The sequence below is a fragment of the Brassica napus genome, chromosome A2 (assembly GCF_020379485.1).
Source record: "Brassica napus cultivar Da-Ae chromosome A2, Da-Ae, whole genome shotgun sequence".
In the NCBI taxonomy this organism is placed as follows: domain Eukaryota; kingdom Viridiplantae; phylum Streptophyta; class Magnoliopsida; order Brassicales; family Brassicaceae; genus Brassica; species Brassica napus.
In genome coordinates, this window is record NC_063435.1 from 14,090,324 (window position 1) to 14,116,742 (window position 26,419).

At 36.4% G+C, this 26,419-nt stretch overlaps 4 protein-coding genes across 7 annotated transcripts; all 4 read right to left on the minus strand.

The window, feature by feature from the left end:
* Nucleotides 1–12,383: 12,383 nt before the first annotated feature.
* On the minus strand, nt 12,384–14,471 carry LOC125586086 (F-box/LRR-repeat protein 14-like). 3 transcript variants are annotated; one of them, XM_048755889.1, is made up of 2 exons: nt 14,399–14,471; nt 12,384–13,940 (listed from the first exon to the last, which is right to left on the minus strand). In XM_048755889.1, the coding sequence occupies exons 1-2, from the start codon at nt 14,418–14,420 to the stop codon at nt 12,523–12,525; spliced, it is 1,440 nt and encodes a 479-aa protein (XP_048611846.1). In that variant the 5' UTR covers nt 14,421–14,471; the 3' UTR covers nt 12,384–12,522. The 3 variants fall into 3 exon arrangements, with proteins under 3 accessions (XP_048611846.1, XP_048611848.1, XP_048611851.1); XM_048755891.1 differs by having other exon boundaries at nt 14,295–14,444; XM_048755894.1 differs by having other exon boundaries at nt 14,367–14,411.
* A 77-nt stretch (nt 14,472–14,548) lies between these two features.
* Nucleotides 14,549–17,421, minus strand: LOC106398352 (BRAP2 RING ZnF UBP domain-containing protein 2). Of its 2 annotated transcripts, none has more exons than XM_048755887.1 (12): nt 17,126–17,421; nt 16,922–17,037; nt 16,721–16,790; nt 16,506–16,629; nt 16,239–16,336; nt 16,040–16,146; nt 15,694–15,940; nt 15,541–15,594; nt 15,260–15,403; nt 15,109–15,173; nt 14,972–15,026; nt 14,549–14,886 (listed from the first exon to the last, which is right to left on the minus strand). In XM_048755887.1, the coding sequence occupies exons 1-12, from the start codon at nt 17,339–17,341 to the stop codon at nt 14,713–14,715; spliced, it is 1,470 nt and encodes a 489-aa protein (XP_048611844.1). In that variant the 5' UTR covers nt 17,342–17,421; the 3' UTR covers nt 14,549–14,712. The 2 variants fall into 2 exon arrangements, with proteins under 2 accessions (XP_048611844.1, XP_013694379.2); XM_013838925.3 differs by having other exon boundaries at nt 16,721–16,829.
* Nucleotides 17,422–17,465: 44 nt separating this feature from the next.
* On the minus strand, nt 17,466–19,838 carry LOC111197702 (3-isopropylmalate dehydrogenase, chloroplastic). The gene is made up of 11 exons (XM_022703587.2): nt 19,576–19,838; nt 19,375–19,504; nt 19,201–19,312; nt 19,041–19,116; nt 18,848–18,936; nt 18,654–18,740; nt 18,456–18,572; nt 18,261–18,368; nt 18,122–18,175; nt 17,868–18,020; nt 17,466–17,742 (listed from the first exon to the last, which is right to left on the minus strand). The coding sequence occupies exons 1-11, from the start codon at nt 19,793–19,795 to the stop codon at nt 17,668–17,670; spliced, it is 1,221 nt and encodes a 406-aa protein (XP_022559308.1). The 5' UTR covers nt 19,796–19,838; the 3' UTR covers nt 17,466–17,667.
* A 1,031-nt stretch (nt 19,839–20,869) lies between these two features.
* On the minus strand, nt 20,870–23,251 carry LOC125586100 (3-isopropylmalate dehydrogenase 2, chloroplastic-like). Its single transcript, XM_048755906.1, has 11 exons — nt 22,903–23,251; nt 22,668–22,797; nt 22,459–22,570; nt 22,306–22,381; nt 22,135–22,223; nt 21,943–22,029; nt 21,721–21,837; nt 21,518–21,625; nt 21,395–21,448; nt 21,140–21,292; nt 20,870–21,062 (listed from the first exon to the last, which is right to left on the minus strand). Exons 1-11 carry the CDS (start codon nt 23,117–23,119, stop codon nt 20,976–20,978), a joined length of 1,230 nt encoding a protein of 409 aa, XP_048611863.1. The 5' UTR covers nt 23,120–23,251; the 3' UTR covers nt 20,870–20,975.
* Between the last annotated feature and the right edge of the window lie 3,168 nt (nt 23,252–26,419).

Below are 26,419 nucleotides of genomic sequence, written 5' to 3' on the forward strand. Positions count from 1 at the left end.
GGTGGTTGTGGTATTGATGACAATAACAATCTTGTAATTACTTGAAGATGATGAGGGTGAGAGAGTAAAAATGTCATTTTCGAAAAAAAAAAAAAAAAATTGATGGTATTTTCGTAAATTATATGAACTTGTGGGGTGAATAGGGCAAAACCAATTTAAAAAAAAAAGGAGGTTAGTTTTGTGTTTGACTTTGAGTTGTAGGTCAATTTTGCAAAAACTCCTTATAATGATCTCAGATAATAATTTCCGAATCTAATAATAGAGACTATCAACTAAAGGAAAAGTTGGGCCTTGTAAATGTTTTAAGGCCAGTAAATCAGAAGGAAACCATCAACGGCAAAGTCATACGATTTGTAGATTTGACTTGTTAAAAATGACATCCGTTTCATTACGTAAGGCTCATGGTCTCTTAAGTCTTAATCACTCATGCTGACGTCAACAGACACGATTGTTTGATTGCATCTCACTTTTTTTTAACAATATCATATCAAGAGATATTTTACGTAGTAAAACACAAACTATTAGAAAAAAAGCCTTCCACGTTGAAAGATATCCTTAAAAATATAAATATATGGACCAATCCACTTATCATCAATTAGTTTCATGTAAAAAGTTTATCTAGTTTAACATAATATTATAGCCACTCAATGTTAAGCTACCCTATGGATATTATTCCCGCGATTTTCCATGCTTGAGAGTGAATGAAAGTGCGAGAATATATACTCTTAAAACGAAAGAGTTATGACCAATCTAATTATCTCCATTTAGTTTTATGTTAAAAATTCATCTAGCTTACATAGCTAGATCCAAACAGTTCAACACGATCCACATCGATATGATCCAATGTTGGTCCATCGGTTATTACCTAAACATTCCAAAATTGACGTTCAAAAAACCATCATCTAAAAAAAAACGTATTATAAACAAAGATTCTCACATCGGATGTTGAAAGAGATCCTAAATAAAATATACAATAGTTGGATCAATACACTTATTACCAATTATTTTTTATGTTGGAACTACGTCTAATTTAACACAATCCACTATATAGATCTTAAAAATCTGTTTGACAATGCAGATTTCACACACAGACAAAAACAAACAGTGTTTTAGTAGACATTCACAAATGTTACCAAATTTTTTAAAAAAGTACAACTATCTAAACATCCTCTACCCTCTAATGTTCTATCATGTTTTCATTTTTATATCCCAGCTGTAATATCGAACAAATTACAGCAAGACTATGTTCTAGCATCTTCATATTAGAAAATGAGTATCTTTGGGTGTGTAGTAAACAGTTCAGAACTGAGATGGTGAATATTATTACCGACATAAGATCTTTAACATGTCAGGTGAAGTCAAGCCAGTTGAACAAAGGATCAAACCAGTTACGTGCGTTGTGACGTTGTGATAAAAATGCGTACGATAGAATAAAATCTATTAAAAACTTAAAAATCTTCAGAATAACTGGATATTAGCTCATGTATTAAACCAATACAGTTAGAATTATTTTCCTTTAATTACGAAGCTATATTTAGATAACCCATCAGCTATTAAGCAGTAATAATTAACCTAGCTTCTCTGTTACACTAAAAAAAAAAACTTAGCTTCTGCAATCGTGTAGTGAATGAAGATCTAAAGAGAAAATGTTTATGATGATAATTTTTATTTTTATATATATATATATATATTTTTTTTTTTGAAACAGTTTATGATGATAATTATTATTTTATTTTTTCCTCAAAAGGAATTATATTGATTTAAGCAATGAGATTAGAGTGCATTTTTTTTTTTGAAACTATGAGATTAGAGTGCATATAATACCAAAATACAACCATTAGAGGTCAAACACAGACCACATCTTTGATCTATACAAACAGCCAAAAATCAACCAATAAAACCCCAGTAATCATCCATAAAGAGACATACATAGATGACTAGCTTTTCTCAAGAGATATATAAACCCCTAAATCTGAACTAAACTGAGATTAGATATATGTACAATTGACCATCTGACCACAACTAAACCGATTACCCATAAGTCAATTTACTAAAGACTAATAGGAAGAGCCAATTAGGTCATGCATGAAGCCTACAGCTTACGTACACCTGCATTAGTAATTTTCTGACCACCAAGAGCGAATATTTCACACTTCACATTCACAAGAGTAATATGTACATGTATATGATATAAAGCGAATGATGTGATATCAATACATCCACGACAAGCTAACCTAAAAGATAGAGACGTTTTTTCTTTGACTAATTAAAAGATACAGACGCTGTAGCACCATTAACACCTCTTATTGAAACCTGAGGACAATCTTCAACAAGCAATTCCAGCTTGTGAGTCTTAGCAAGTGGTCTTACCCCTTTGTCTGTAACTCCCAAACACTTTGATTTTTTTTTTTTTGTCATAAACAAACAGACTCATATCACTACAAGAAAACACAAGTTTTACGAGGGCAGTTTTCCTCGCTAATTCGTCGTAAAAGCAGTGTTACGACGAATTAGCGAGGAAACCCGTTTCGTCGTTATATGTTTGTCGTAACGCATATATCCTCGCTAAATCGTCGTAAGTTAGCGAGGAAATAATTTCGTCGTAAAAGCGAAGGAGGATATTTCGTCGTAAAGACCACGTAAAGATTCCTCGTAAGGACGTCGCTAATTTTCCTCGTAAAGACCACGTAAAGATTCCTCGTAAGGACGTCGCTAATATTCCTCGTAATTACCACGAAAATCTTTCCTCGTAAGACACACGTAAATAAATACTCGTAAAATTGACGTAAATACCTTGAAAACTTTCCACGTAAAGAAAACGTAAAAACCTTGATAGATTTCCAAACGTTTCCTCGTAAAAACCACGTTAAGCTTCCACGTAAAGAAGCCGCAAAATTAGCTACGAATTTACTTCGTTTCATTATTTTATAGAAATATAAAAAATTATAATTATAAATATAATTTAAATTATTAATGAAATTAAAATTCTAAAAAAATCAAAACCAAAATATTTTATTTATAAATAAGTTTTGAATTCATAATACAATAACCGAAATTAAAAAGAACTTGGGTGGTCGTTAATTAATCGCCTCGTAGAATTCATCACTCCTCGCCTGAACATCCGCCTCGGCATGTGAGTCGTCGGTCGGTGACTGGCCTGGGATAGGATTTTGTTGTCGCATGGTCCTCAACAAAGTCGCCCATTCCGGATTTGTGGCCGCTACAACGTCCAAGAAGCCCTCGAGTCCACCCATACGAGATCGCAGCTGAGTAGAATCTCTACGCAGCTCAGTAGACTCTCTACGCAGCTCTTCGGACTCCCTACGCAGCTGAGCGACTTCATCATCCCGTCGCTGAACATAAGACGATGTCGCTCTCGGAACATCGTTGACGGAACCAATCCCCAACGTCCGTCCCTTTTTTTTAGGGACAACCTTAAAAACAAAAAATAAATTTTGTTAGTAAAAATTTAAAGTTAAATTAAATGAATATTTAAAAAAATTAAAATTTTAGAAAATTTACCTCCTCGTAAAGCTTATCCACTTCAGGTGTGGATAAGGTGACGGGTAATCCATCGGTGGACTGTTGGGTCAGCTGGGTCTGGCGTTCTTCAACCCGAGCAGCCAAATCGTTGTAGATTTGTTCGGACTTGCCATCTATAAATCGGCCCGCCTTGTTCTTGTGGGTCCTCTCGTAAAGTTGCATAAGAGACGGGAATTCTCCCGTCTCTTTGGCCTAAAAAAACATTTAAGAAAGTTGTTAATTAGAATATATATATAAAAATATACTAAAAATTTAATATAATTAAATTTTTAATTACCATTTCCAAACGGACACCAGCGTGAGGTTTTTGGCCCGTAGTGTGAAGCATCGGCCCGTTCCCGTGCTCATCGACTGTGTTACGGGAGTTAGAGCAAGACTGGGCGATTCTAATGGAATCAGGAAGACGCCAATATCGGATGAGGCCATCCCAGACATCCGTGGTGAGCTCAGCGGGTTTGCCACGCTCATACCCCTTCACGATCCAGTCACCCTTCCAGTTGGAGACCGTGTCCAACAAGCGAACTTTCGCCTTCGCTTCAAACTTCTTCCTCACCCTCTCAGTGATCCCGAAGGCCCAATTATATTTTTGCTGTTGGAAAAAATAATTTATAATTAGTTTTTCAGAAAAAAATATATATATAAATAATTAAAAAATTTAAAGATATATATTTAATTAATAGAACTTACAGCGTAAATTTTGAACCACGTCTTTCTGACGTAGTGGGGCGTCATTTTCCAGTTCGGATGTGCCATGGAGAAGTAACCTTTTATCGTGTCGGTTACGTCCGATGCAAGACATCCGTCAATCCCCCACCTGAAAAATACAAATTTAAAATATAAATTATTTTTTAAAGTTATAAAATAATTTAAAAAGAATAAAAAAATAATGAAACATACCATAAAGTTCCGTCCGGTCGGTCGGGGTCGATGACTGGTAAACCTTCTCTGCCTGGCAGACGGAGAATGTCCTCTACGGTGTACTGCGAGTAAGGAGCACTCGGAGGCACCATCAAATCGGGATGAATCTCGGCCGCGGGCATCGGAGGTGCCGGCATCGTAGGAGGCACAGGAGGAGGAGGCATCTGGGGAGCACTAGAAGAAGGAGATCCAATGACTCTCTGAGTGTACTGAGTCTCGGGGACAGTCTCCTGACCCGAAGAACCGGGAGCTGAAGAAGACGACGGGTCTAAACGACTACCCGGCTCTCCGAACATCTCTCTGTAATGGGCAGTAAGTCTACCTTTTCGAACCTGAAAAAAAATTTAATTTTTTAAATTTTCGTAAACATATACTTCCCAAAATTATCCACCTAATCAACACTAAATAACATAAGATCCGTAAACCTATCTAAATTCCCTATACTAACCACCTAATCTATCCTAAACTAATCAAACTAGAGAGGAATTAGGGAGACTTACCATTGCTACGAATTAGGGAGGAAGTGGAGAGGAAGTGGAGAGGAAAGACGGAGCGAGCTCGCTCGGGATATATATAAGATTACTTGTCCTCGTAATTTCCTCGTAAACTTACGAGGAATTACAGAGGCCCGCGTTTTCAGTTACGACGAAATAGCGACGAAATACAAAGGCCCGCGTTTTCGTTAACGACGTTTTTACGACGAAAAGGGTTACGTGGAATTAACGAGTTAACCAGTTACGAGGAATTAGCGAGCCTTTATTTTCTATAAATACCCACAACTTTCCTTCTCAAACCACACACACAAACTCACAAAACACACCCTATCTCAAATCACACTCCTCACCAAAATACTTTTCAAATTAGAAATATTTGAAAAAAAAAGAAGAAAAGAAGATATTAGAATTTATGTGGGTGAGACTTAAGTCTCGCCACATATAATTCCAGTATCTTTCTTTTTTTCTTTTTTTCTAGTTTTTATACTCCCGCTTTTCACCAATTTAGAAAATTTGGAAAAAAAAAGAAGAGAAGAAGATATTTGGAACTCATGTGGTCGAGACTTACGTAAGTCTCGCCAAATGTGATTCAAGCATCTTTCTTCTCTTCTTTTTTTAGTATTTTTATATTTTCGTCGTAATATCGTCGTTATTTTACGACTCTTTTACGACGATTTTGGCTTACGTGGAATTAGCGTGCCCCGCTTTTTTAATTTCGTCGTAAAGTCCTCGTGGCCTTACGAGGTGTTTACGACGATTCTGTCCTACGTGGAATAAACGAGTGCCACCTTCGTCATTTACTTTACGTGGCATTTACGTCAATTTAATTTACGAGGTCTTTACGACGATTCTGTCCTACGTGGAATAAACGAGGATTACGTCGTACATTCGACGTCAGGTTACGAGGAATTAACGAGCAGTACGTTTAAATCCCTAAAATCCGAAACCCCAAACCCCAAAACCCCATATTCCTTATCTTCTACTTCATATATTCCAAACCCCATCTTTATTTTCATTCCAAACCACAATTCCCACATTTACTTATTTATAAAACAAACTCCCACAATTTCTTATTCATAAAACAAACTCCCACATTACCTTATTCATAAAACAAACTCTCACATTACCTTATTCATAAAACAAACTACACAAAATCAAATACATCAATCGGATACATCGACATTCTCGTCATCACTAGAAATATCATCATTTTCATTAAACTCGTCTTCTACAGCTTCGTCTGTGGCATCATCGGTAAGATCTTCGTATTCGTGATTATGCGGATCAATGAGAAGGATGTCATCAACTTCTTGTTCAGGTTCCTCGACTTCATTTATCTGTTCTTCTTGCAATGGTGGTTCTTCTCCACTGATGATTCGTCCTCGAGGTGTAACTTTGATCACTGCTAACCAATTTATACCCGAATCTCTCATCCGAGGGTATGGAAGGAAGCTAACTTGGTCTGCTTGTGAAGCTAAGATGAAAGGCTCGAATTTGTTGTACCGACGTCCACCGTTGACATCAACTACACCAAATTTGTTAGACCGAACACCTCTGTTGACGACGGGGTCGAACCATTCACATTTGAAGATGACGCATTTCAGCTTCAGTATCCCTGGAAATTCGACTTCAATAATCTCCGTCAAGATCCCGTAGAAATCTGTTTCCCCTTTCACACATATTCCATAGTTACTGGTCGCCCGCTGTCTACCATACTCATATGTGTGAAAAGTGTAGCCTCGTGTGAAATACATCTGTGATGTGGTGACCTTTACAAGTGGAGATTGAATTACTTCGTGTAACCACTTAGGATAATCTGCATCGTCGTCATAATCAACCTGCAAAAATAAAGAGAACATTAAAATACAAATCATGTATGAAAAAATAGTTTGAGTTATAATACCTGATTCCGCAACCACTTAATGAAGTGCTGATCTTTCCTTTTGTCTACGTCACTTGTGGATATACCAGGAAATGTTTCTTCGACTTGAGAAACAAATAGGCTGTAAAATTAATCACATTTCATAGGAATGAATCTCTTGCAATTATATAATTAATTATATGTGTTTTGAAGTGTCCATATATGTTACCTTTCAAAATAACGCATCAATGGATCCTCGCAATTGAGTAGAATATAGGTGTGTGCACTATGAGCGTCTTGTTCACTCGACCACCAAACCTCTTTAGACTTCCCACCGAGTCGTCCAATCTGGCTAAAGATGTCTGGAACACCAGCAACTGCATATGTTGGCGCAACTCCACCATCATCATATCTTCTTGGAGCTCTTCTACGGGTACGTACTTTTGACGCAAAGTAGTACGATGTGAAGTGAGAAACTTCTTCCGTCAAACTTCCAGCAATTATAGAACCTTCAACTTTGGCGAGGTTCTTTGCTTTTCCCTTCAAATATTTCATGGCTCGCTCATACTGATACATCCATCCGTAATGTACAGGTCCACGAAGCAATGCTTCATATGGGAGGTGGACAGCTAGATGCTCCATGACGTCAAAAAATCCAGGAGGAAATATCTTCTCCAAGTTGCACAATAAGATGGGAATGTTCTCCTGAAGCTGTTCTACAACTTCTTCTTTAAGAGTGCGTGTGCTCAGATCCCTGAAAAATGCTCCAATGCCTTTTATATTCCAAAAACAATTAAACACATTGTTAGTCGTATATTATTTTGCAAACTAGACCGTTATAAAATTATTGTGATATAAAACACTACGAACCTGCAAGTGCTTCATGTACGTTTGTTGGAAGTAGCTCCGCAAATGCAAAGGGCAGTAGTCGTTGCATAAAGACATGACAATCATGACTCTTCATCCCAGAGAACTTTTGACCCTTTTCAACACATCTAGAGAGATTTGAAACATACCCATCGGGGAACTTCACTTCTGATGCCACCCAGTTGAACAACACCGACTTTTTTTCTGAAGACAGTCTGAATATCGGAACAGGAACTTGTCCATTGCTTTTAATATGTAACTCGCTTCTTGAGCAAATATCCGGCAAGTCCAACCTCGATTTTATGTTGTCTTTTGTCTTCCCTGGGACATTCAATATTGTATTCATGATGTTCTCAAAGAAATTCTTCTCTATATGCATCACATCGAGGTTGTGGCGCAGAAGAAGATCCTTCCAATATGGCAACTCCCAAAATATACTCTTCTTGTGCCAGTTGTGATGAACACCGTAAGAATCAGGCATATTACGAGGGACATGCCAATTACCACCCCAACGAACTGTTTCGTTAGCTCCGTAGTAGTCGATTTGTGCTTCAATTTGTTCTCCAGTTAGATATGGTGGAGAAGTGTCTCTCACAACCCTTTTGTGCCTAAACAAATTCTTGTTTCTTCGGTAAGGATGGCCAATGGGAAGAAATCGACGATGACAATCAAACCAACTTGTCTTCCTACCATTCTTCAGTTGAAACGCATCTGTCGTTCCATTACAATATGGACAAGCTAATCTCCCATGTGTAGTCCATCCAGACAACATCCCATATGCAGGAAAGTCACTTATGGTCCACAAAAGCATAGCTCGCATCGTAAAATTCGTCTTCGTTGAACAGTCATACGTCCTCACCCCTGTTGACCACAAATCCTTCAACTCTTTTATCAGTGGTTGTAGGAAAACATCCAGGGACCTTTTTGGATGGTTCGGACCAGGTATCAATATCGTCAAGAATAGCAACTCCCGTTGCATGCACATCTCCGGTGGCAGGTTGTATGGCGTAAGAAAGACTGGCCACAATGAATATTGTCTCCCTGACATTCCGAACGGACTAAATCCATCTGTGCATAATCCGAGATACACATTCCGGCTATTGCTAGCAAAATCCGGATGTACTTTGTTGAAATGTTTCCAGGCTCTTGCATCTGATGGATGAGTCATCTCACCATCCGTCTGAGTATGCTCGGCATGCCATCTCATCTTTGCAGCAGTCTGCTCTGATTGATACAATCTTTTCAATCTGTCTGTAATTGGTAGGTACCACATCCTTTGGTACGGTACCCTATTACGTCCCCGTCCTTGCGGCTTGAATCGTGGCTTCTTGCAGAATCGACATACTTCTAGCTTCTCATCATCTCCCCAATAGATCATGCAGTTGTCGATGCAGACATCTATCATCTCCGAAGGCAACCCAAGACTATAAACTAATTTCTGAATCTCATAATAAGAATCAGCAGACACATTGTCTTCCGGCAAATACTCTTTAAACAAGTCCGCCCATTCGTTCATGCAACTTTCAGGTAGATTGTGATCAGTTTTAATATTCATCATTCTAGCAGCCAACGACAATTTAGAGAGACCTTCTCTACAACCACTGTAAAGTGGTTGATTCGCCGCGTTTAACATTCCGTAAAACTTTTTTGCATCTATATTAGGTTCTTCATCTTCATCATGAGCTACGAATGCATCAGCTACCATATCATGAACCCTATCATAATCTACCATCTCCTCCTGATGGTAACTATGTTCATTATGCAAATGATGATTAACCGGTTCTTCCTGAAAATTGCTATTACTACTACTAGCTTCATTCTGATCATAATTATAACCTTCCCCATGTTGAAACCAGATATAGTAATTTGGCGTGAAACCTCTATTTATTAAATGCTTCCAAACATTTTCACGGTTTGCCAATTTCGAATTGTTGCATTTCCGACAAGGACAGAACATCTTACCACTTTCTTGGGCGAGCGGTGTTGAATCTGCTTGGTGCATAAATGTCTCCAGCCCCGCAAGGTATTCTTTCGTCACTCTCCCGTTAGCATCTCTATGCATATACATCCAATTCCGCAACTCGTAAATAGTCCCAGAGCCAGCCATTTTTTTTTCTTTCACGTTTTTTGTTGTTGGTGTGTTTAAAATGATGTTCCAACATCCATATTTATAGAAAATTTCGAATCTGGTAGTTGTAATTTTACTATGAAATTACGACGAAAATTAATTGTATGGCCAAAAAAAAAACGTGAGCCACCTACCAAGTTGGTGGATTCAAAATTTCCTCGTTAAGTACACGTAAAATATTTCGTCGTAAAGCACTCGCGAAATTTACGTGGCTTTTACGAGGAAAAATTATTTCCTCGTAAAAGCCACGTCAGTTTACATCGTCTTTACGACGAATTTTTTTTGTCGTTACCTTACGACGAAATAACGATGCTTTTCTTTCTCAACGTAATTTCCTCGCAAAATCAACGTTTTTTTACGAGGAATAGTTTTCCTCGTTAAACTTCCTCGGTAAAGATACGTTTTCTTGTAGTGTATAGACTCTGCGAACCAAACTGGTAACTCCACATCCATGTGAACGACGAAAGACGATTGTTTTCTGGCACATCGTGATAGTTTCTTTTTCTATAACACTTTGATAGTTTCAACACAGCGAGGGAAGGAAACTGGCTCACTAGAACCAACCCCTCGTCGCTCATTTCCTGACATGGGACAAGCTCCAAGATCTCTAGATTCTGAGCCAAACACAGAGCCTCTATGCCCCGTTGCTGAAAGAACACACGTGGTCAAGAAAATGTACATTTAGACATAGGTCTAGACAATTTATCTCGAATCGAAAAACCGAATTGTACCGATCAAAATAACCGAAACCAATCCGAATTTCATAAATATCCGAACAGATCATATATTCCTTGGAATTGACCGAATATTCTTTTACCAAAATATTTTAAATTATTTGAATTACCGACGTTTTTATCTGAACAAGCTGAATTACGCTATATTTAATTTGAAAAACCTAAATTATTCGATGTTTATACCAATATTATCTGAAATTATCAGAAAAAACTGAAATTGAACTGAAACCAAATTAGACCCGAATTTTTGGATATTAACTGTTTATCAACTTTGCTATCAAACCAAACCGAAAATCAAAATAATTGAACCAAAACCATACTAAATTTTGTAAATAACCAAATGGTTTCTAAATCTCTAGAACTGAAAAACCGAAAACCAAAATCCTGAACCGCAACCTATTTAATACTTTTAGTTTATTAATAGGATTTTTTGACAGCTTAATTAGTCATGATTCTGTTTTAATTTTGGCCATAGCATAAGTTTACTTAGCTAGGTTAAACATTAGTGTCTAGAAAAAAAAATTTGGACATTCAATTTGATATCCTACCTACAGTAATCTGATGGAAGGGACTTGAGTGACTTCAAACGAACACTAAAATTTTAATTGGATTTTCAGGCAGTTTAATTGGTTATGATTCTGTTTAAATTTGGTCATAGCATAAGTTTAATTAGGTTAAACATTAGTGTCTAGAAAAAAAATATTTGGACATTCCATTTGACACCATATCTACAGTTATCACAAATCTGATGGAAGGGACTTCTGTGTCTTCAATCTAACACTAATTTTTTTTTTTGTAGTCTTTGTATAATGGAAAACAGGTCAAACCCGCTATGTTTGACCCTCACACCACAGGTTATGTTATTTTTCATTCAAAAATCCGATCTATATAATCCACAAAGAAAATAGTCGATTTTTCATCTGTTTCGCTGAAATTTACAAGTCACCCACATGTTCCGCAAATAATTTTAATTTTAAATATAATTATTATTATTAATATTCAAAAGTAATATAAATTATATATTTATATGTTGAAACAATATAAAATTGTATTTTTACTTTTTAAGAGTTTTTGTTTTAAAAACAAATCTGTATTTACAATTTATTTTATAAAAATTCACAGATTAGCTGATATCCATAATTCAAATTAGACCGATCCGTATCAGCCCATCTAAAAAAAAATTTAACCTGCATTTACAATTCAATTTTTTTTATCAGTCAATCTGCATCCTCCCTACGTCGGGCCAAACGAGACGAGACTGGCAGATATTGATTCAAATTCCCAGCTCTATCTTTGTATTAAAATATCTTAAACTTAATATTAAAAATCAAGTTATTTTAGTATTAAAATTAATAAATATAAATAATAAAATAAAAACATAGGAAAGGTGATTTACATGTAATAATACATGTATTAAAATATATATTTAAATTTATGATTTAATATAATTGTATACTGAAATAGTAAACATCACTATATTTTAAATATAAAATAACTATTATTATTATCAAAACTAGGCAAAAAAGTTCGTGTGATACCGCATGAAAACTCATTTTATAAAAATGTTATATTTTATAAATTATCCTTTTTAAAAACTGTTTTAATTGTTTTTGACAAAATACATATGTTCCAATTCAAAAAATCAGGTTATGAACTGGATTCAAATACACACAAATACCCGATTGCACAAGTGTTTCAAAATAAATCGGATACGGGAACAGCTCAGATTATATCGGATCCAAACAAATATCTAAATAGATGCGATATATAGATTAGTAAAGCGATCTAAAATTTTAAAATACCCAAACAGCACGAGATCCGAATCGGATAGCTTAATGTCGATGCCTAGTTGTACCTTGGCCCAAACTCTTAGTAGAACTATCCCGGGGGGGGGGGGGGGGGGGGGGGGGGGGGATTTCACAGTTCACAACAACAGTAATATACATGTATGATATTTTTCAAGCGAATGATGTAATCTCAATACATCCATGACAAGTCTTGCCTAAAAGATACAGATGTTGCAGCACCATTAACACCTTTTCTTGAAACCTGAGGACAATCTTCAACCACAAGCAACTCCAGCCTGTGAGTCTTCGCAAGTGGTATCAGTCCATCGTCTGTGACTCCCAAACACTTGGATAGTTTCAACACAGTGAGGGAAGGAAACTGGCTCACCAAAACCAACCCCTCGTCGCTCACTTCCTGACAGTGTACAAGCTCCAAGATCTCTAGATTCAGAGCTGAACACAGAGCCTCCATGCCCACGTCGTTGAAAGAGCACACATGGTCAAGAGAAAGCTCTCTAATGGGGCATTTCTTGATCAGAGTGATTATCCCCTGGAGGGTGAAAGATAAGAGGGAAGGAAACTCACCGTCTGAGAACGAAACCTTGAATGATTCGAGCTTTGAGCAGTGTTGAGCTATGGCACTGAGACTTTCATCGGTTAATCTCATGGTCGCGTTGTTTAAGAGAGGCAGAGTGAAATCAGAAGGAACACGTAGCGAGATGCTTCTGAGTTGTTTAGCTTCCTGGACCAATGCTATGATGTCCGAGTCGCTGACACCAATACACATGTCCAAATGAAGTTTCTCCAGGCTCTTGCACTTTCTCAGCACACAAGCGAGCCCTCTCCCTGGAGCTATGACGCAGTTCACAAGGCTGAGCTCCACAAGATTATCACAGAGAACCAACTGTTTCCGCCATCGCTCCGCAGCTAACTGATCATAATCCTTCATGTTCCTGTAGTTTGCGTCTACCTCAAACTTCAGAACTCGAAGCTTTCTCCAGATAGTTCCCAGCTTCACTAAATCACCTTCCCCAACCCCTCTGCAGTTCTTGATACAGAGCTCTTCAAGAACCTCAAGCTTTCCGAAATACTCCAACCACTCAACGCTCGCCACGTTTACGCATCGAATGAGATGCAATATCTTGAGTTTCTTGCACCCTACAGCTACCGACAACACGCCACAACCAGTGATTCTTGGAGCGAAGTTCAACTTCAAGGAAGAAAGCTTTGTACAGGAAGACAAATGACGAATGCCAACGTCGGTGATGAAAGTGCAGTAGCTAAGAGTGAGATCAGAGAGCGAATGGCAGTTGGTGGAGAGGAGAAGAAGGCCTTGATCGTCAAGTTGTTTGCCAAGTTTTGACATCCAACCAGAGTAAACGATCTCTACTTTGGAGAGATTTGGAAACCTCTTGCAGAGAGAAAGTAAGGCATCGGGTGCAGGAACTAAACCGCAGCCAATCCGGAGAGACTGTCTTTGCTCGTTGTCTAGAGAGTAGAAACGCTTGCAAGAGAGTGAAAGAGAGTTTCTGTCATTGGTTTTGTGAAGGTTCTTGAAGATGTCCCAAACTAAATGGTCTGGCAACTCTTCCATTGTCTCTTTTTGATCTAAAGAGGAAAAAAAGCATAGAGAAACTTGTGAAGTGAAACATTTCAGCAGATAATTATTCTTACAACAGATAGATATTGCACAAACGAAGTTATCATTTGAACTATAATAAGAAGACAGCGCCGCAAGGGAACACAGAGACTATGCTGACCTCGCCCACATAAGAATATACTCAAAAGTTACTGATTAACACAGATGGAACTTTCCAAGAAACAAAAATAAGCGTTGACCTCTATCTAAACGTGATCTCAAAGGGAAATATGTTATAAGACGGAAGTTGAAAATACTAGCAAAACACATAAAGAAAATAATAATCCATAGAATCTAAAAGATAGATAGATCCCCAAGGATACCTGCTAGAGATGAGTCCAGGCCTGAAACTAATCGTGCTATTGAAAACAAACAAAGAGAAAAATTGATCTAACCAGAAACAACGTTGAAGAAAGCAAGTGCGAACCTGAAAGGGACGGTTTATTCATCAACGGAACTACTTTCTTTTTTATATTCCCACTACAGGTCGGTCGGTTGGATAAGGACTACCTCCTACTATTTTAAAGATTATTAAAAAATAGTTTGCCTTTTAGTAAAATATATTTTCAGTTGCGTATGATTTCAAGCTCTGATTTACTTTGTTAATCAAATACAATATTTCATATTTGACACAAGAATAATCCCACCGTTCCTTTCAGATCTTTTCATTACCACACATAACACGAATAGCTAGATTGCTTCAACATCTAAGTCTCTACTACGAGCAGCTTAGGGAGGTCTTCAACCCTTTCTTCTGTTACTCTTGTTTTTACTCGCATTTTTAACTTTCTCAGACCCACACGAAGTGGTAGTACTATCGGCTGATATGGGCAACACAGTACCGTCCTTGACCTCCTCCTTTAACTCTGATCCTTCACTCTCACCACCATCCATTTGGGCCATTAGCTTTCCAAGCTGTTAGTCTCAATTAAACACGTTTAGTAACTGTCTTTTAATGACACAGTAGGTTGTATTGTCTATACTATACATGTTTCTTTACCTGTTCTTCCAAGCGCTCAATCTTTTCATCCTTCACCTGAACCGCCTTCTTCTCCCTAAAAGTCCAAGCTTAGTTTAATCTATGACGAATAAACAATTAAAATCCTTAGTTCCTAATGCACACCACATGCAACATACCTTTCTTCCATTTCTGTAATCTTGGTGCTCCATACGTCCTTATTTTTCATCAGGTTTTCGTTCAACTACATATGAACGAGAACAAAAATAAGTCATTCCTCTACTGAAAAAAAAAACAATATGCAAGAGAAACCTATATATGTATACTCACATCTTCAAGAAATTGCTTCTCTTTGAAACATCTGTCACGCCTGGCTTGCAGCTTCTGCAGTCTCTGGCTTATTGCCTTGTTCGCAGCTTCTGAGACTTTCTGTTCCGTTTCCTCTTTGACGTTTTGTAGCAATTTTTCAAAATACTAACGGGAGACAAACGAGGAAACAAACAAAAAAAGAAGTCTTAATATATTTGCTAGACATTATTAAACACTTCAAATTGTAAGTCAGACAATTAAAGATTAGTAGTAATGGCGACATGAAATGTATGCGTGCTTACTTGTTTTTGGTTCTCTAGTTGTGCCTGGAGGAGTTCGTTGTACTCACTGATGATCTGCGGTTTGGAGATGAAAAAAATGAGTCAGCAATAAATTAACTTGAGAGTTCTAAAGGTGAACACGAGGATTGTGAAAACATGAAACAAAAACAATACCATGTCCACTTTGCTGTTCAAGAGAGCATCAGTCATACCACTGTCAGAATATTCACAGCTTCCACAACCATCCTTGCTCAAACTACCGTGAGAATTCAATTCTACTAGCTTGCCATCAGTTTTGGATTGAATAAGCCGGTGAACATAATTGTCACCAGCATAATCCCAAACACGCTGTGTTTCAAGCTCAAGTGAATAGCAATGATCCGTCTCCTCCCAGTGCGTTCTGGCATGTGCTCCCTTGTACCTACAATAAGTATTTAACAACGAGAAATGGTTCTCAAGAACAAGAATATAATTAATTGTCACTGGGCTCCATGCTAATTGCAGAAAATGCAATCCATACCTTCCGCAGCCAACAACCCCACAGATAACACACATCCAGAGATTCTCCGTTGTTTGGCAAACACAACATACTGAATTTTCAGGCTGCTGCTGGCAATATCGACAAACCTGAAAACAAAAAACAACACCACATCAGGATACATAAGGAAAATTGACAGAGGGTCCGAAAATTGGCATGAAAATGAAAAAAAGAACCGTACTGGGCAAGAAGAATCTGGCCAATTAGAAATACATGAACAATGGAATGAATGATTGCACATAGTTGTTAGAATACCACCAGTGTCTTGGTCCAATCTCTCTGAAACATGAACATATATCACAAAAGGTTCAGAATATTAACGAAACCAAACGTATTCAACATATGACACTGACGATATTGTCAATCTTTATACCATCAACGAAGTTTGCACTTCGTAGGGCTATAGATTAAGCCATATCAAAGTTAATAACTCCGGTTAAAACCTTACCAAGACAAACTGGGCAAGTAGGTTGCTCAACTGGGCCAGCAGAAGAAGGCTGAGTATGGTCAATAGATCCACTATAACCAGTAAACTGAACATCTAGAGTAAAAAGCAAACGACACACCTCTTCCTGCAAAAAAAATTGGCAACAGCAAATCAATCACAAAGAAAAGATGTAATTTTAGATCAGCCTTAGGGCGTCTCTCAAAACAAAACCATACCTCAAGTGAGTTGAATCGTTTCCCTCTAAAATGCTGGTAGTATGTATCGGCAGACTCTTGACTATCAAACCTTATCAAAATGTTATATCTATTTTCCATCCCATCATTCCTGTAAAGATGAAAAGCAAGTAAAGAAACTAACTTTTCAGAACCAAATACAGTAGTTCACAATTTAGAAAAAGAAGAGAGTGATCTTCTTACCTCACAGTTCGCATTTCGAGTATGTGCTGGATGAAGGAGCCGCAGAACTGGCAAAAATCTGCGTACGTCATATGGTTCGGCACACCAAGAACGCAAACAAGAGGGTTCCTCCCAATCTAAACGACAATAACATCATTCCAGATTCAAATCGGAGATAAATCGATGCAATCATACGAAAGAAGGGCGGATTTGAAGAAATCTTACAGGGAGAATCGAAGAGGAAGAAGAAGAAGACGACGGCGAAACGGCATCGTCGGGAAATAGATGCATGACGCCGCGAGTCTCTCCGATCCTAGGGTTTCCAGAGGAAAAATGAACTGTCTGAGTCATATCGGAGAGCGACGATTCGCCGGAAACACTTGCCAGCGGTGGAACGACCGAATCTTCCCCGGCGATTAAGGTTGAAGTTGAGGGCATCATCACGCGAGACTACTAACAAACACTTGCCGCCTAAGAAAAGAGACGAGTTTCGTTTATTTACTACGGAGATCTCTCGCTAGCAAGCCTTAATATATTTATTTTCCAGTGAAACTCTGACACGTCATTGACTCCAGCCAGGATATATTTTGTTTTTCGTCTTAACTCCACCAGGATGTTTATTTTACAGAAAAGCACGTCAAAAGTTTCAATGTGATCAAATACGTCCAATAACATTAACATCACACACACTGTGGCTGATGAAACTGAGACTCTCACTTATTGTTGGAAAATGATAAAAAAGTTTCTCTTCAAAGTTATACAGATGATTAAACAGAAGCTTGAACGTGGGAATCCACTGACTTCAGAACTTCCTCTCCCATCTCCTTGCAGCCCACAAGTTTCTGATTCCAAAAAGACGAACAACATAAGTATTGATTACTATTGCCTGCTTGTTTAGCTTTACAAACACCAAACTCTGATGAATGTTCAAAGCAAAAGGTGATAATGATTAGTTCGAGAAAATTACAGTTCCTGCGGAGTAGATGTCTCCTGTTCTGAATCCTTTGTTCAGAGCACCCAACACAGCGTCTTCAATTCTCTTAGCTGCCTTCTCCTCTCCAAGTCCGTATTTCAGAAGCATTGCAGCGCTGAGGATGGTTGCCAACGGGTTTGCTTTATCCTGAAAAATTCAAAGAATATGCATAAGTTTAGCTCTTCATTTTTGGCATATATATAAGTAGTTCTGATACTGGGGAAGAACAGAAATAGAGTTAGGAGGACCTGTCCAGCAATATCAGGTGCAGAACCATGTATAGGTTCAAAGAGTCCAGGTCCCTGTAATAAGTAGAGCAGAGTTTTTTGTTGTTCAGAAGTGATCATACTGCTGCACGCTCAAAGATGAGATCATTTCATATCATACCGAATCACTGAGACTAGCAGAGGGAAGCATGCCGATGCTTCCTGTGATCATCGACGCTTCATCGGATAATATATCACCAAAAATGTTGTTTGTAACAATGGTGTCAAACTGCATTTAAGAAACGACCAAACCACTGTAAGAATTTAGAACATCAAGGCGCTATCAAATGCTGACTAGTTTGGCAAATATAAGTACCTGTTTGGGGTCACGAACAAGCTGCATGGCAGCATTGTCAACATACATATGTGACAGTTCAACATCAGGATATTCAGCTGCTAGTGCTGTTACTCGTCTCCTCCATAAAATCGATGCCTGCATAAGAGAAAATTGCATTAAATTCTCGTGTTCTTTGCGTCACATAAGCATTTCAAGAAGAAAACAATGTAACCATACATCCAAGACATTAGCTTTGTCAACAGAACACAGCTTGCCACGCCGTTTCCTAGCAGTCTCGAAGGCAACACGAGCAATTCTATCAATCTGAGGAACATAATAAACGCTTTATTACATCTGTCCCAGGTACTTAACAAGAGAGGAGGTTCTGAATCAGTCCGCAAAAAACTGCATCAAGGTTTTTAATAGAGTACCTCGTGAGCAGCATAGACCTCGGTATTATACCCAACTTCCTCACCATTTTCATTAGTCTTAATGCCCCTTGGCACTCCAAAGTAAATACCTGTTTCCATAAGACATGATCACACACTGTAAAGATACTATACCAATATGGAACGAGAAAGACAAGAAATTTAAGATCAGTCTCAACCAAGTTACTAGACATACCTCCTGTAAGCTCCCTAACAACCATCAGATCAACACCTTCTGCAACCTCTCTCTTCAAGGTCGAAGCATCCACTAACTGAAAGATAACTTGAGTTTCACACAGGAAACGAAACTACAAGCTACCGAGAACTCCTGAGACTAAGAACAAGAAGAAGGTTACCTGTGGAAGAACAGTAGCAGGTCTCAGATTAGCAAAGACTTTAAGACCAGCCCGAAGTTGAAGCAACCCAGTCTCAGGCTTCAGATGCTTTTCATTCTTATCCCATTTGTACCTGAAATCACACCAACACTGTAAGCACAGAACCAACAAAAAGAGTAGAGCCAACGTGCATACCCTCCAATGGCTCCAAGAAGCACAGCATCTGATTCTTTAGCAGCAGAGACGGTCTCCTCAGGCAAAGGCACTCCGACCAAATCCAAAGCAGCCCCTCCTACAGGCATTTCCTGGAAGCTAAACTCCAGACCTGATAAAACATCACAGACTCAATCGTCTAAACATTATCCAAATAAATCCTAAACCCCCAATGAGAGAAACCTTCCAAGGAACCAGCTTGCTGAAGCACATTTTTAGCGATGGAGATGACCTCCGGACCGATTCCGTCGCCGGGAAGGAGAGTGATGTTGTATCTCTTTTTCCCGGGGGAAGCAGCGGCGCATCTCACTCTAAAGGGTGCGGGAGAAGATTGTTTGGTGAGAGCTCGGAACGTAGCCGGAAACTTAACCGGTCGGATGTTAGTCTGCAGAGCCGCCGCCATTTCAGGATTGCCTTTGTTTCGGATGTTGAGACTCGAGACTTTAGTAGGTCTTTTGCATTTATGGGTCCTTTTGGTAAGTTATTTAATTTTCATTATCGGTCCCCCAACTTCTTAACTATTGATGGAACTGCTTACATTGTTAATTAATAACATTTATATCCACCATCTATTGAGTTTAGGGCTGTTCAATATGGTAAAACCGAACCGTACCGAACCGAAATAGACGATATGGTTTGGTTTTGGCATATACCATATAAACCGAATGGATATAATTTTATAAAAACCGTAGAATTTGGATATGGTTTGGTATATAACCGATTAAACTGAATAAACCGAACAAAACCGATTAAAAGTAGAAACACGTAAATATGTATCTATTTTATAACAATACATGAAAATCTATTTGTTACATAAATTAAATTTGTGTTAATAACTATTACTATAATTTTATAATAATAAAGAACATTAATTTGTAAAACACTTGAACTATAATTAAATAACAATACATCGCAATTCAGACATCTTATTTTCTAAGTCTTCTTTTGATCTTTTTGCTTTATTTTAGTCTTCACTAAATTAATATAAAGATTATAAATTTGATGGACAATAATTAATGGAAAATTTTTACAACTTTTTTCTTATCTGTAAACAAACAGAGTTTCGTGTTCAATTGAAAAGCATGATTTTAATGAACACTAAATAGGGAAGAATGGAAAAAAGTTTCTTTCATATTTCTGTTTTGTTTCATATTTTTATTTTTAAAATTTCAAGCTTTGATTTTAGTTATAGATTTGATTATTTTATTTGATGGTAGAAACATTTTTACTTTTTTGTTCATTTATTTGAACATGTAATATATTTTTAATAAATGACTGTGTTGACAATATGACTCTAAAATTCATATAATATGATCTCAAACTAAATAATTATGTTTTTTGGTATAATACCGAATAAACCGAAAACCAATCGTATATAAACCGAACCGAACCGAAATAAATATGAAGTAAATATGGATTTAGAATGGTGGTTATATTTTACTAACCGAAATACCGAAAACCGAAAAAAAACCGAACATAAACCGAACCGATATCCGGATTGAAAACCCGTAATTGAGTTTATACTCTTTTACATTGTTTGAACGATTAAGCAGATACAAACAAACATCGAAATTTATTTGAAGCTAAACCAAACTTCCGTTTGAAACAGAGACTCTAGCATCAAGGGATCTCAGTATCTCCTCTCCCATTCTCTTGCAACCTACCAATGTCTGTCCAAGAAACCAAGTTGCCTTATTATCTTCAATTTTGGTTAGAAAAAAGAAAGAAAAAAGAAAGGATAACTTACCGTTCCAGGAGTGAGAATGTCACGAGTTCTGAATCCGCGGTCCAAGACATCTGAAACTGCCTTCTCGATCCTCTGTGCAGCGTTTTCCTCTTTCAGTCCGTACCTGAAAAGCATTGCAGCTGATAGAACAGCTGCCAAGGGGTTCACTGTGTCCTGCAGTCCGCAATGTGTTGAAAATGCTTATATACACAGGAGTGGTTTTCACATTCAGCATCATATATATTATATATACATATATGAAGATTGTGAGTATACCTTTCCGTAGTGTTTAGGTGCAGATCCATGCACGGGTTCAAAGATTCCAGGTCCCTGTAACCCATCAGCATATGAGAAATCCAATATTCTTTTATCAAGAAAAAAACAGGATTTGAATCATACTGAATCACCAAGGGCAGCAGATGGAAGCAATCCTACACTTCCAGGGATCATGGCCGCAAGATCAGAGAGGATATCACCAAACATGACTCCAGTCAAAATGGTATCGAACTAAGAACATCGCAAGATTGAACGCAAATTGTAAGAATCATTGTAGCCTAGACAGGATATCACCAAACCAAAAAAAAGTGTTACTAAAAGAAAACCTGTCTTGGGTACCGAACAAGATCCATCGCAGCGGTGTCAATAAGCAAATGACTCACTTCAACCTCGGGATACTCTAAGCCCATTGCTGTGACTCTTTTCCTCCACAACATTGATCCCTGCTCTCAGAGAAGGTTTAAGAAAAAGCATGAATTATGAATCTATCTCATTGTTTTTATTATTCAGCTAGTAGAAGTTTTATGCAAATAACAAGAGTTTTTTACCTCAAGGATAGTAGCCTTGTCAACAGAGCAAAGTTTACTGCGCCGTTGCTTGGCAATATCAAATGCAACACGAGCAATGTGATCAACCTAAGCAGAACCAGCATGATATTTATTGACCAGCTCCTCAGTTAACAAGACAACATGTAAACTTTTTGCAAGAAGACAAAAAAAAAATCAACAAAAACAGTATACCTCACTTGCAGAGTAGGACTCAGTGCAAAAGCCAACTTCGTCACCTTGTTCATTAGTGGTAAACCCCCGAGGGTGCGCATTGTAAATACCTATTTTCAGCAAAAGAAAGACACCATCTTTCATAACGAAAAGCAAATCTCTGTCTCTATGTGAATAACAATGGTGACTGACCTCCAGTAAGCTCCCGGATGATCATAATGTCAACCCCTTCGGCCGTGTCTTTTCTCAGATACGTCGAATCAACCAGCTGAGAGACACGTCCCAAAGTTCAAAGAAGATCAAATTACCGAAACAGTGATGAACAATGATGTGTCTGTGAGATACCTGAGGGAACACAGTGATGGGCCTTAAATTGGAAAACACTTCAAGACCCGCACGAAGCTGCAACAGCGCCGTTATAGGCTTCAAGTGCTTCGGACTGTTATCCCATTTCGGCCTTCAATCCCAATAAATAATAAATAAAAAAACTTAACTATTACTGTTTATCAGAAAAAAAAAAAAAAAAAAACAAATCAACTAAGATGAGCACGTGCCATCCAACAGCCCCGAGAAGAACAGCATCCGACTGCTTTGCCTTTCTCAATGTTTCCTCCGGTAGTGGAACTCCGACGAGTTCCAAAGCAGCACCTCCTATGGGCAGCTCCTCGAACCTCAAATCTAGCCCTGATACATGTATTGATGATGCAAAGAGACATCAAAGTTTGAATCTTCCGTGAATACAGTTCGAAGGTCAAGCAATTTTGGCGTCATGAGAGAGAGAGAAGGAACCTTCGAGCGATCCAGCTAGACGAAGAGCGTCCACGGCGACGGGGATGACTTCATTGCCGACGCCATCGCCGGGAAGCACCGCTATGGTGTACCGTTTATTCGGTGGGTTGGCGGCGCATCTGATCACAGAAGCTCTCCTAAAGGTCTGTTTGGTAGCGGAGATAAACGCAATCGGAAGCTGTGTAGTGATGACGTGTAATCCTAGAGCTCCCGCCATTTAGTTCGGACTAGAGAAAGCTTTTAGATTATGAATGAGTGGGAGAGTCAAAGAAGCGCAGATCATCTGCTTATGTAGGAGAATTGCATTTGAAATGCCATTCAGCCTTCAGTTCAGATTTTTTTTTTTTTTTTTTTCTACAAAAGAAAAAGCAGATTTGCCACATGCAGTAATATCCGTTTACACATTTGGTGATTGATATTCACCCCCTTTTTTTTTTTTTTTTTCTTTTATGACTAGTAAATAATTTTGCCACAAATTATTAATATATTTAATATCTTATAAATAACACCATTTTCATTATATTTTCTTACAACTTTTACAATATTTTACCCCAAAAAAAATTTACAATACAAAAAATTCTCATTTTCTTTTTGTCTCTCTATCTTATTTTTGTCATATAAATTATACATTTATCAAATTATTTATATGATGTCTGTGTTTTTAACTATTTATGTAAATAAATAGTATTGTAGTTTATATATATATATTTTAATGGAAGATAGATGTATTTGGTTAATTACTATTATTTTCATATTTTGATATTGTTATTTGTGAATTGTATATATATATATATATATATATATATTATATTTTGGTTTTTGTTGTCATTTTTATTATTTGAATATCTTCATTTATATATTAACTTGCAAATCACTTGGCCAACAAAATTCTAACACATGGCACTGGTTTTTAAAATAAAAATAAAAATAAAAAGTAATCGATTGTTTTTTTTCATCCCCTATTTTTCAGCAATTCAAACTACCTAAATTCTTATTTTTTTCTCAGAATTTTGATCCCACTTTTCGATCTGTTTTTCCATTATCAAACTGCTTTCTTCCCCATATAATGCTATCGTCTTCGAGCTCACCATATTACTCTTCATTTTCTCTATATCATCATTGTTTCAAATTTTAGAGTATCAATATAGTAAAGAACTCAAAAAAATTAATGCATTTCTTTTTTGTCCTTATTCTATAAAGTTTCAAACTGAAAATAGCACTTGAGTATACACTAGTCTGGTGTCCAAGTTTATAAAAAAAACTGGAAACAAATTTTATCGGCAAAGAATGTAACAAAATAGCTGTACTTCTTTTCTCTATATATTGTTTTTCATATCTGTTTTGTGACTTATTTTAGAAAAATTATGTTATCTATTTGTTACAGATGTAGAAAACGTAGTTGAAACAAAATATTGTCTATTAATAAGAAACAAAATAGAAAGGAAAGAAGAAGAAAAATATGTACCCATTAAGAGTGTTTTGAATTTAAAAGATAATGAACATGTTTGGAAAAATTGTGAAGAAAAATATCAAATGTGTTTTTCTGAACACTAAAATATGTGGATATTGTTTCCATACTTTCTATTAGGTTTCTACTAGGTCTCAAAATATCAAAATAGGTATAAATTTTTAATAATGTTATAATTTATAATTATTTTATTTTTTTATAATAAAAAATACAAATTTATGTTCATTTACAAGACAAATACAAAGAAACTGGATGAATCAAATACAATACTTTAAACTATATTTATATGTGTTGGTAAGATATCTTAATTTATAAACATAAGATGCTTGCAAACAGATATCTATTTTTTTTTAATATAAGAAATATTGTTTTACCATTTCCAAATTTTTAGTTTTAATGAAACCAAATATATGTATTTATATACTATTTAATTAAAATAATAATGTCTTCTAATTATAATTATAGATAAAGATATATTAGTAAATCATTTAAATATATAATTATTTTATCCATGCTATGCATGAGATTAACACTAGTTTATATACTAAAGCACAAGTCACTTTACCAATCTATTTATGCCACATGTTTATTGTTAAAAAAAATTTGGAAAAAAATTAAAATAAAAATAGTTCTAAAACAAGCACTTTATTCTACAGCTAAATAAAAAAAGTGAAAATAAAAAATTTCCACCTTCTTCTCATATACATTACATCAACTCCATACATCAACTTCTACAAACAATTTAATTTATTCCACAAAAATAAAATATATGCTTTCATATTTTCTTTTTCTCTGAAGAAAGATGAACTTCAATCTGATGGGCTGTAAAGGTTTTGAAGTCGAAGAGAGTTCATGAATAATAGAAGAGAAGATGGACTCCAATTTTGCTTAGCTAATTCACCCTTTAGTTAATAGGTCAGATGCAAAACTTTGATTAATATTTTTTTTGTTTTCCTTTTTTCCCTTTAACCATCAAATAATGCTGAAAACATTTTAAGATTGACAACTTTTGAGTAGTATTTTATATGATAATAAATATCATGGGTAGTATATAAGCATGTATGGATGCTTGAGGCCATTTTTAATCTGCTAAAACAAAATGAAAGTAATATAAGTAATTTGTTAAATATGTTTACACTGTAATATTATCATACAGATTGGTCAACCAATTATAATACCTAAATTATGCAACATTTCTCTTAGTAATTGTTTTAAAGTATAGATATACTAAATGACATAACTTTTTGAGATATTTCCATCGAAACAATCCTTCTCATTGTTTAAATATAATTTCATGTAAAATAAACATTAGTTTTTATGGTTACACAGTTAAGTTGAACTAGAAACAAATGTTTTTTATTAATTTATAAATAAACAAAAAATAACATTTATATTTTATTGAAAAGTAATTAATACCCATGCGTAGCATGGGTGAAACACACTAGTATAATCTATTTTGTTTGAATAGTTTTTTATCATTATAATATGTAATAAACTGTTTGATCTACATTTTTCTTACATGATCTGCACTTGATCCACTTGATCAACATAATTTTTTTGATTCAACATCACTTGAATTGTTTTTACCATTCGAAGTCTAGTTTCTTTTTAAAAGGCTAAAACGAATTCAATGTAGTATTTGAATTTTGTCTTCTTCTCTTTCCATCTAAGGCTTTTTTTATTCAATATTGTCTATCAAAAACAATAGCTTAATAGTTGATATGGTACATCGCATCAAGAAAGCCAAAACAAGCTCTTGAGAAAATAATGTAACCGACAGAAATATGATTTGACAATTACGATTACAATAAAAATCAATGGTGAATTCCGATTGGTTGGATGATGACAATACATTGATATCAAGCTAATCTTGTTTCGCGCTTGTTATCAATCAAAGTGTTTTCCCCCATCACAACTGTATATTTCAATTTTGTCTTCAAACTGTATATTTTACTTTATATGTCTAATTAATATATTCTCTTGTAAATTAAATAAATTATTTTAACATTAGTCAAATCTCAAATGCATCATCATATAATCTGTAATATA

Bases quoted from the DNA above. Each gene is read 5' to 3' on its own strand.
- LOC125586086 (XM_048755889.1), bottom strand. From the start codon at position 14,420: ATGAATAAACCGTCCCTTTCAG. The intron at 13,941-14,398 runs GTTCGCACTTGC...TTTCCTCTTTAG, and splicing joins GAATAAACCGTCCCTTTCAG to ATCAAAAAGAGACAATGGAA.
- LOC106398352 (XM_013838925.3), bottom strand. From the start codon at position 17,341: ATGATGCCCTCAACTTCAACCTTAATCGCCGGGGAAGATTCGGTCGTT. The intron at 15,595-15,693 runs GTATTGTTTTTG...TCCAAACCGCAG, and splicing joins TGAACAGCAAAGTGGACATG to ATCATCAGTGAGTACAACGA. The intron at 15,027-15,108 runs GTATGTTGCATG...TTGGACTTTTAG, and splicing joins ATTACAGAAATGGAAGAAAG to GGAGAAGAAGGCGGTTCAGG.
- LOC111197702 (XM_022703587.2), bottom strand. From the start codon at position 19,795: ATGGCGGCGGCTCTGCAGACTAACATCCGACCGGTTAAGTTTCCGGCT. The intron at 19,313-19,374 runs GTATGCACGTTG...GTGTGATTTCAG, and splicing joins CTTCTTGGAGCCATTGGAGG to GTACAAATGGGATAAGAATG. The intron at 17,743-17,867 runs GTAATTTTCTCG...TTTTGGAATCAG, and splicing joins ACATCTACTCCGCAGGAACT to AAACTTGTGGGCTGCAAGGA.
- LOC125586100 (XM_048755906.1), bottom strand. From the start codon at position 23,119: ATGGCGGGAGCTCTAGGATTACACGTCATCACTACACAGCTTCCGATT. The intron at 22,382-22,458 runs GTATCTCACAGA...CGTGTCTCTCAG, and splicing joins CCATCACTGTGTTCCCTCAG to CTGGTTGATTCGACGTATCT. The intron at 21,063-21,139 runs GTAAGTTATCCT...TTTCTTGGACAG, and splicing joins ACATTCTCACTCCTGGAACG to ACATTGGTAGGTTGCAAGAG.